Source organism: Manihot esculenta, chromosome 6, assembly GCF_001659605.2.
Source record: "Manihot esculenta cultivar AM560-2 chromosome 6, M.esculenta_v8, whole genome shotgun sequence".
In the NCBI taxonomy this organism is placed as follows: domain Eukaryota; kingdom Viridiplantae; phylum Streptophyta; class Magnoliopsida; order Malpighiales; family Euphorbiaceae; genus Manihot; species Manihot esculenta.
The window spans coordinates 200,396-211,154 of record NC_035166.2 but is presented as its reverse complement, the minus strand read 5'-3'; the positions used below and the strand labels follow the sequence as shown (position 1 = coordinate 211,154).

At 27.3% G+C, this 10,759-nt stretch overlaps 1 protein-coding gene across 1 annotated transcript; it reads left to right on the top strand.

Annotated features, from left to right (window-relative positions):
• The first annotated feature begins 4,754 nt into the window (after positions 1-4,754).
• On the top strand, positions 4,755-6,187 carry LOC110616644 (homeobox-leucine zipper protein HAT22). The gene is made up of 3 exons (XM_021759079.2): positions 4,755-5,248; positions 5,685-5,764; positions 5,847-6,187. The coding sequence occupies exons 1-3, from the start codon at positions 4,772-4,774 to the stop codon at positions 6,055-6,057; spliced, it is 768 nt and encodes a 255-aa protein (XP_021614771.2). The 5' UTR covers positions 4,755-4,771; the 3' UTR covers positions 6,058-6,187.
• Positions 6,188-10,759: the final 4,572 nt, after the last annotated feature.

The window sequence follows — 10,759 nt, the reverse complement described above, 5'->3', positions numbered from 1 at the left end:
AAATAAGAAAAAACATAAAATAAACAATAAAGCAAATAAATATAGATGAAAAAAGAATTTTATCTATCACTATGTTTTATTACCAATTGATGGAACTTTAAGATCAACTTGTGATCAAGAACCCCAGCACACAACTTGATATTGAAATACACTAAAAATAACTTCAAAGATTTTTCTTTTATTACGGCCCTAACCAGCTAATGTAATTAGAAATGTGGGCAATCAAGTGATAAACTCATTAGAAACACTGTAAATGGAAAATCCTTGATAAATTTGCTAAATGGAAAATCCTTGATAAATTTGCTAAACAGTGTGAATTACACACACAAAAAAAAAACTCATCTTTGTATCAAAATTAGAAGGATAAAAGTATCCATTGTCATAAACATAATACTAGAATCATCTATTCTTTTTCCAACATCTATTTAGTGTTTTGAAAGTCTAATCCTAATAGAAAAAGGTAAACAATTAATAAATCCTACTCATATAAGGAATCATATTTAAACTAGGAAAATTAAATTTAATCCAACTGAAACATGTAAAATAATCCTACTCTAATAATATAGATGAGTTTACATGATTTAATGGGCCTAAAAATATTAAATAATATTAAAATTCAAAATAATTCAAAGTTTAAAATTGTCACAATAGAAAAAATATGGGATAATATAAGAAAACACATGTTTAGGCCATATTCTGAGTCTATAGGCCATGTTATTAGTTGTTTTTCACATCCATGCTTTCTCATTCAATATGAAATGCGAGGCAAATCTCTAAAGCACAGGGTAGATTCGTGTGAAGCAAGATGATCTATATTCCTTTTCATCTTTTATGTTATGATGTGCTTTGTTAGAGATATGCACAAATACTTTTTCTTATACATTTTCTTGTTTTCTACGCATAATGTTCACCATAAATGACTCGAACACTTCTTAATTTTTTATGATTTGGAGGCTTTAAATTTGAATCCTTAAATATTGTCAGTCCTATATGCATCATGAAAATGTATATTCAATTTAAAAGAAGTTTAGTAAAAATTTTCAATTTTAGATAACTTTTCAATTCACTAGATTCGCTTTGTTAAAAATAGCCAATATGTATAATTTATCCCTCACGTTTACATGAAAAGTTATTTTATCCCTCAACTTTAACTTTGTTCTATTTACTCTTTCAACTTTCAAATGGTGAAATAATTTAATTTTTACGATTGACACATGATATTGACGTGCTACTACATCATAAAAATTAAATTATTCAATAATTAAAAGTTGAAGAAGTGATATATATATTCTCTTACTTTGTAGAAATTAAATTATTCAAAATTTAAAAATTAAAAGAGTAAATAAGATAAAAATAAAATTTTAAGAGATAAAATGACTTTTTATAAAAAGATGAGGAATCAAATTATGCATTTATGAATACTAATGACAATCATTCCATGTGCTTTGCAGAATAATGTTGATAGTGAGGATATATATAAAAAACTGTCTACTTCACTCATTTATATATTATTATTACTACTACATTATACAAATATTTTACAATTACATAGTTAATACTTATAGTATGAGAAATAATAATTCATGAAGTGTTTTAAAATTTCTACTTAAATAATTTTTTAAAACATTTTATTTAATTAAATATATATAAAATCGATCCTTTTATATTAAATATAATGAAATTTAAAATTTCAGTGATCGAAATTATTTTATATATTATATATAAAATACGAGTTTTTAAAAAATCAAGATACATGTATTAGCTCTATTAATTATGAATCAAAGGACTTATTAACTCTATCGGGCGAATAAAATGCATGACTCGCAGGAGTATATAGCCTCGCACCGAGCCCAATAGACTTTCAAAGTTCCAACTCTTTAAGCATTAAACCTTCGACCTCTAGTACGATACCTTAAATCCGTGTGCCATGACAACCTTGACATAACGTGTGTTAGAGATAATATTATTTTAGTCGGTTGAGTATTAAATGAGTCAACTGTTTATCATTAATAAACCGTTTGAAAATCCTGAAAAACATTGTTATCTTTACCAAAAAGACATATAACAGGGGAGTCTTGAACATATTCGAATATAAATACCTCTCTTATTCTCGAGGATGGAGATTTCACATTGTCTTCTCTAGACTTTCATAACTCCTCTGTTACTTCAACATATATGTAAAGAAAATACTAGCTCCTTATTACCTTCATTTACTAAGTCAAAAACATTACTATTCCAAACCTTAAAAGTCATGATCAACGTGTCTATATCTTATACGCCCTAGATCTCACGATCACCAATTATGTATTACATTATTTCCAAATATCGTTTATCATTTGTAGCTGATGAAATCAAATACGCCTCAACGATTAATAAAGCCTTTAAATTCACAGATTTGTTCAAAAACACAAGTAAATAAAGGATCTCATGCATGAATGTCTTTAAATGACAAATCGAGCGCAATTCGCTATATGTATTTAAATTTGATTAGAAAACATTTTAAATTTAAATACTTAATATTTAGAGAATATTGAGATTCTATTTGGATTGTAATTGACAGGAAAAAAAAATTAGAGAAATTAATATTTATTTTAAATATTTTCTTCAAAAAAGTTGTTAAATTGTTTTTGAAATTTGTATGCTATTAAAAATACATTTTCAATTAATATAATTGAAGGGTTGATTTTTATCAAGAGTAGAGAATAATAATATATCTCATTTTAGATATATTCAACATAGAATATTGAATATTCAATAAGCTAAGTGTCGTATTATCAATGGAAGAAATTAATGAGAAGAAAGAGGGAAAGTAATGTTAAAAAATTGACATTAATATTGAATTTATTTTAAAATTAAAAGATAAAAGGATTTATATAATTAATCTTAATTAATTTAAAATAAATATTTAGTTATTATATTGCAATCCCAAATACATAGACTCTTAACGTTGTGGGAATAAATAGAAAGAGATGGCAATTAAATGAGGAAACTGTACAGGTACTGTTAAATATGAGCTTCTACTTTACTTTGGGTTACCTATTTATAGGATGAAGTTGTACGTAGCTGATCATATATTTAGCTTCATTGGTGGCCATGTATCAAAATGTCTTACTTTATCTTTTTTTAATAAATTTATTATTTTGATTAATTAATTAAGAAAATGCAATTAGGGTTAGTATTTAGTCAGTTCGGTTTAAAACTGACTAGAACAAATTAAAAATTAAAATTTTAGTATTTATAAAAATCAAATCGAATCGATTTTGGTCAGAAACTGAATTCAGTTCTATTTGATAAATTTGAATTTTTAATAAATTTTTTATTTTTAACATTTTATTTTTAATATTTTAAAATTTAATTAAAATATTTTAATTTTAATATGATTTAATATTTTTATATTATTAAAAATAATATACTATTATTACTAAATTAATTTGATTTGATTTTTTTATTTTTTTTATTAAAATCGAACTGAATCAAAATAATTAAAATTTTTAAAATTAAAAATCAAATCAAACTGAAATAAATAAAAAATTAAATTAAAATTTTAAATTAATTCAATAAAAAAATTAAATCGAATAAAAAAAATTAAAATTTTTAAAATTAAAAATCAAATTGAACTGAAATAAATAAAAAATTAAATCAAAATTTTAAATTAATTAAATTTAATTAATTTTTCGATTTGAATATACAATAAAATTATTTTATTATGTCATTTAATTAGGAAGTCCTTGAAAATGATAAAGTCAAATATGAAAATTAATTACAGCTTTTTAAATGACTGTAATACCCACTTGTGAAAATTCATTAACTATAGTTATTTATTATTAACTTTTTATGTTTAATATAATAAATTATATAATATTACATTAAAAATACGATATCACAGAAAAAATATATAATTTGATACCTATGTAAAGTTAATAATAAAAAAATTGTATTTAACAAAATTAACAAATATAATATTGTACTTATTAGAAAAATAAAATTATAATAGCAGGGTAAAATTATGGAGAGAAATTAATTTTACTATTATTAAATTATATATATATTCGTGCAATCATTATGTACTTTTTAATTAATTATATACAAATTTTGATATAAAATATTTAATTTAATATAAACTCAATATTATATAAGGATAAATTTAATAACCGTTATATTAAATAATCATATCGAGATTTATAAAAAATTAAATAAAAATATGTATAAATATGTAAATAATGTTATTTTATCTTTTTATATGCATGTTATAATTAAATTGTCATTATTATTAGTGTACAGAATTAATTAAATAAATATTATTGTTTCATAATTTTTATTTATTTTATTATATATATATATTAAAAAATATAATTTTTTAAATTTTTTTAAATATATTAAATTTTATTAAATATTAAAAAATTTTAAAAAGTTTTTTTTTAAATAAAATAAATTAAATAGGATTATAATAATTTCTATTCTATAATTTTTATTTATTTTATTTTTTACACGTATTAAAAAAATATAGTTTTTTATTAATTTTTTAAATATATTTATTTTAAATATATTAAATTTTATTAGAAAAAAATTTTTTAGAAAAGAAATAAAATAAAATAATATAAAATAATTACAATGATAAATTTATATATTATTATAGTTTAAAAAAAAGTAAATAATAATTTTAGAATAATAAAAAAGTGAATAAAAATTATGGGAAATACTAAATATTAATTAACTGATTGAATTATTTATCCTGAATTATTGTATGGTCGCACCCCTTTCCATCTCTTATATGTATATCCATCTTTCTTTTTTATTTTTCGTTTCTCTCCATCTGTTCTCCTTTTCAATTCCTCCAAAAATATTATTACTACAGTTGGCATTGACCATGGAAGATCATGAAGATGAATACTGCAACACAGGGCTCGGTCTTAAACTGGGCATGACTCACTATGTGCCAAAAGGGCCAAAGAGGCGCAATAACGACAAGTCTAGGGTGTGCTTGGACCTCTCCTTTACCCTTTGCCCTAAGGAACAAGAAGGAAAAGGAAAAGACGAAGACGAAGAAGAAGAAGAAGAAAAGTCCATCAGCATACGAGGGTCAAGTTTCAAATCAGTTCATCATCAAGACGATGAAGAGCATGCAAATGATAAAGGAAACGACTTCATTAGCATAAACAAGAACAGTAGCAGAAAAAAACTGAAGCTGACTAAAGAACAATCCACTTTGCTCGAGGACAGCTTCAAGCTGCATACCACTCTCAATCCCGTATGCGTTATTATTATATATATATTATTTTATTTTCATTCCATTTTTTTGTATATAAATTATTTCATTAACACCTTGATTATTAAAATAAATTCTTAACTGCACTTTTAACCTCTAAATTATTTATTTATAGAACACTTCAATTACTCAGAATTATTATATGTATCTATCACCTAGGATTTGTTATGAATGAAAAAGGAGAGAAATTAAATGCAATATATTTTTATCTGATTCATGTTATATTTAAAATCTATAATTGTTTAAAATTTAACTATTTTAAATTAAAGAATAAATTATTTTAAAGAAATGAAATCACGTAAGAAAATATTTTATTTCATTTCTTAAAAAAAAAAAAAACTTCACTTAAAGATTTCTTTATATAGTGAAGCTAAAACGAGAAAAAGCATAATTTTTTTATTTTAATTTTTAAATGCAGATACAGAAGCTTGAACTTGCTGAGCAGTTGAATTTGACAGCAAGACAAGTTGAAGTTTGGTTTCAGAATAGGAGAGCAAGGTCAAGCTTTATAAATGTTATATATATATATATATATATTAGTGGTAGATTGGTTAATAACAAAGAAATAATGTTGGTGCAGGATCAAACTGAAGCAAACAGAGGTAGACTGCGAATTCTTGAAAAGATGTTGCGAGAGTTTAAGAGACGAAAATACTAGATTGAAGAAAGAATTGCAACAATTACGCTCTCTAGAACTCACCCGAGGATCTCCTTTGTGTCTCCATCTTCCAATGTGCCCGTCCTGTGAGAAAGCCGCTGCTTTTGGACGTGGTCCTCACCGCCAGCAATAAATATCGTAGCCCTCTAAATTAAAGATTTTATTAATAATGGGGTTTGCATTATAACCTAATAGTTAAGTTCCAAACTTTAATCGTAATTCAATCTTTATATTTAGAACTAGTATTTGAAAGGTGTGTTACACGTTATTTTACTCGTTACTGTTTATTTAATCTATTCTTTTATTTTACACGTTACTTTACATGTATGAATAGGACGAACCATCCGTAGACATTTTTCTTCGGAACAAAACAATTAGAATTAGATCCGGTCAAAACTTTATGGCCATCCTTCCACTATTTGACTCCATCATTTTGTAACTCCATTTATATATTTTAGCTTGTTTAAAGACGATTAAAACCTACAAACATTCGGTGACGGAGAATAAAAAATTTATATTTCAGTGTTTTAAAAATGAGGGAATCCAGTCGAAAAGTGTGACGTTTTCTCCCACTACAGTACCAAAATTTTTTGTTCTCTAGGATACCTAACTGGTAGCTAAGAGAACAACACACATTTTATTATTATATATTTTATTTAATTAACAAAAACTTTAGTTATTAATTTAATAGTTAAAAATAGCAGAAAAATTAATTAATTAGTAAATTTTTACAATATTAAACATGTTTTAATGTAGTCGAAAAATCAATTAATGAGTTCTTCGGGATTAAATAATAAATTTCTTTTAATCGAATGAATATGCATTTAAGGAAAAGAATAGAATTTGAGTGATGGATAAAATTTTAAAATTGTTAATTATAATATGATAAAAGTTGAAAAAAAAGGAAAAAATGGTAAAATGCAATCTATAATAAAAAAATCAATATTTATATTTTTAGTTTTGATCAGTTTTTTTTTATTTTAAAAACGTTTTCTGTAAATACTAATAATAAAAACATGACACTAATGGCCGTACGAATTATTTTTTTTATCAAATATAAAATAGAAAAACCTAATATATTGAAATGTTGAATATAAATGTAAAATTAGCTGACCTTTGAGATGCAAAGTCGAATTGAAATTGAAATTGGAAGAAAAAATGATTGGATGTTGGATTATAATAGAAAACAAATGTGTAATTGAACTGGACTAATAAAATACTACCTGAATGGAAATTGAATTGAGATTGCAATATGCAAGAATCGATTGCTGCTTTGAAATAAAACATGTTGTATGTTGCTGTATTTGTTGGAGTGGCTGGTTAACTAATTGGATTGGTGATTATATTGCATCTTAGTGATTAATAATTTATTTTAATAGTTAGGATCATTAGTTAATTTTGACATAGTTAAATTATATTAAGCGGAATACATATTTAAATCTATAATTAAACATTATCATAAAATTTTTGTGGCATTCTAAATTTTGAAATAATTTAATTACATAGTTTAATTATTTAAAAATAGAATTAATATAACTTCGAATTTCAATCAATAGGCAACACAAATTTTTATAGTATTTTTTATAGTATTTCTAGATCAATATGAATTCAAATAGAATATTTTTTAAATATAAATAATATGGAGCGAGTTTTAATTTCAAAATTTATACATTGTTTATAATTATTATTATTAAATTATTTATTTTAAATAGTGAAACAATGCAATAATTTAAATTTTATGAATATATCTCAGCGCATATTATTTTATACTAAAATTGTATGGTTATTTTAATTATAATTTTTAATAGTTTAGATCTATAATAAGACGTTTCAAAATTTAGGATGGTATATAATTTTTTTTAATAAAATTCATGAGCCTAAATATTATATATTATAAACAAATTCTTAGATCGTACATTATCAAATTGATTTTATATGAAAAAAAAAAAAGAATAAACATTAGATGAAATGTTTATATTAAAATTTTGCATACTCATTGCACATTAACTAATATATATATTACAAAACTAACTTTGATAAGAAATCATGTTTATTTTCAACATTCAATTTTTTTTGTTATTGATGTTACACAGCAATCACAAAGTAGGTAATAAGGTTGTTACCATAAGATAGAGCACGTGATAAAAATCTGATAAACTGATATATTGTCCCATCCATAGAAAGGAAGACCCGAGCGCTTCAGAACATATCAGCTTCAGGTCAGACAAACTCGCCCTCTCAACTTCAAAACGAGTCTCCATAAGGAAGTTATTGTTAGACAACTACAATCCAGCTGATTTTCTTTACACTTATGATCACGGGATTCTCTACCAATTATCCGGTGAATATCCCTTACCAATAAGCTGACCATATCATCGCCGGATTATTAAGAAATGCTATATTATCTCACTCTTCTCACAATATAAAAGAGAAAAAATCACAGAGGCAAAAGTACGCTATTCTCTCATACAAAAATTCTAAGCGAATCATTGCATTCACTCTCTTATTCAGTATACTGACTTGAGCATCGAAGTGGCTGTTGTGGATACTCACCACCTCACCTTAGCCAATCATAGCACAGCCCCATTTCAGCCACCTCATCAATTTGATTTCAGTAACATCATTTGGTTCTATTGTAGAGAGATCTGTTGAATTCTCTCTGTTCATTTGGATTAAAACCGGTCTATTATCCATTTTCTCTTAAAAAGAAATATCTCTTTTATCTTTAGAAATGGCCAACAATTTACGAATTGCTGCTAAGGTTGCTATCAATAAGGATGCTATCGTTTCTTCCGCTCCTAGCAATGAACAAGACACACCCCATGGTCAATGAAGTAGATCTTAACAATCTGAGCATTGAGCAAATATTGCAGTATGTTAGAAAGTTGCAGGTTATTTTCGAGCAATACAAAGTTCGAGAAGATGTGTTACTCATGACTCTTAGAGGGAGGGAGGAAGTTTCCTTAGAGACCTCAACAAAGACAATCCAAACTCAGTTCAAAGGGAAGAACAAGTCTGAGGAAGGGGAGCCATCAGATGATGTTCCCAAGGACGCTAGCTGAAAGCTGGTACGGGCTGCCCAAAGGTTCCATGAAGGATGGGAAGAGAACAAAAGGACGGGTTAGAAGTAAGGCCAAAAGCCGGAGAAACAACGGTATGAGGGAAACCATAAAAGTTACTCAGTCTTCCGAGGAAGGAATGGCCGAGGTAAGTATAAGAAATATATCCCATTAAATGACTCACGAACGCATATTCTAATGTGAATTAGAAAAAATAACAAAAAGATCAGGTGTCCTAAATTCAATCCTAAGAAAGCCAAAAAATGAGATAGGACTAGATACTGCTATTTTCATGAAAATCACGGACATGTAACAGAGGAGTGCCGGCAATTGAAAGATGAGATTGAAAGGTTAGTAGGGAATAACACACTTCGCAAGTTCATCAAAAAAAGGTAGAAAACATAGGAGGCCCCAGCTCAAGGTAACAATTCCCGAAAACACCATTGACAGTGAACTTGTGGGGATTATTCATGTGATTGCAGGAGGGCCGAGTGTTAATAGGGGTGACAATAAGAAGAATATTACAGATTTTCAGCTCCTGAGTCAAACTCTAAGTTTTGAAATCGGTCAAGTTAGATTACCGAGTTTGTTATTTTATCCTTAGAGAAATATTTGAGATTTTTTGAAATATTATAAAACTATGATGCATTCTTCAAGCTTCTTTTTTTATAGGAAAAATCAAAGTCATTGGATGGATGAAAGCGTGAAAACAAGAACAAATGCCATAAGGCAATTGCCAGGCCATCCGAACATGAGTCCTGTATATAATCCGGGCATTGGTCCATGGAAATAAACAAATTTATAAAAGGCATTAGTCCCGCCTCACAAGAATTTTCTAAGGCATTTGATACCAGACCTTAAGGCAAAAATACACCAGGGCGATCTTTCGGGTGTTAGGCGCTTCACAAAAAAATTCCAAGGCATTTGATAGTAGGCCTTAAGGCGGGTGCACGCTAAGCCAACCTTTCAGGTATTAGTCCCACTTCACAAAAAGATTTTAAGGCATTTCATGTTAAGCCGCAAGGCGGATATGAGCATAAGACGGGTATGAGTCAGGCCACACGAATGAGAGCATTGATTCTATCTCACAAAGAGAATCACAGGTATGTGTCGCTACTCTTACAAAATACTTTTGAAAATCTAAAACTTTTTATGAAAGAGGAAGGCCCATTATAGGCAAGCGAGACTTATTGACGATCGAAGGAGGCAGGACGGCTTGCCAAGTGAGTAAATGAAGTTTGCAAGAAGCTCGTCAGGACTGGAAAAATATCCGGAAGCTTGACAAGGCTAAAAAATACTTAGAAACTCGTCAAGGCATTACTATATCGCTGGGACCAATTCTTGCAAGATAATACCTTAGACCTGACTGGTCGGCAGGACATGTAAGAAGAAAGTAAGGATACCGTGCGCTTAATCTAGACAAACAAGCCACATGCCCTAGATCATGAAGATAACTGACACCTTTGAATCTAAATAATGAAAGACCAACGGGGAACCTCTGATGTTCAATACAATATTCATCCAAATTAGGCATGTCACCATAAAATAGGGTCACGTGGCAAAAATTTGATAAACCAATATGTAGTCTCACCCGTAGAAAAAAAGACCCAGACGCTTTAGGACAAATTGGCCTCGGGTGGGATAGACTCACCCTCTCAGCTTCAGGGTGAGTCTTCATGCGGAAGTTACTATTAGACAGTTACAATCCAATAGATCCCGTTTATGCTTGCAATCACGGGATTCCCGACCAATTAGCTAGTGAATATTCTTTACCAG

Excerpts from the sequence above, each read along its gene's own strand:
- LOC110616644 (XM_021759079.2), top strand. The coding sequence starts at position 4,772 with ATGTATATCCATCTTTCTTTTTTATTTTTCGTTTCTCTCCATCTGTTC. Across the intron at positions 5,249-5,684 it reads TGCATACCACTCTCAATCCC|ATACAGAAGCTTGAACTTGC; the intron begins GTATGCGTTATT and ends TTTTAAATGCAG. Across the intron at positions 5,765-5,846 it reads TTTCAGAATAGGAGAGCAAG|GATCAAACTGAAGCAAACAG; the intron begins GTCAAGCTTTAT and ends ATGTTGGTGCAG.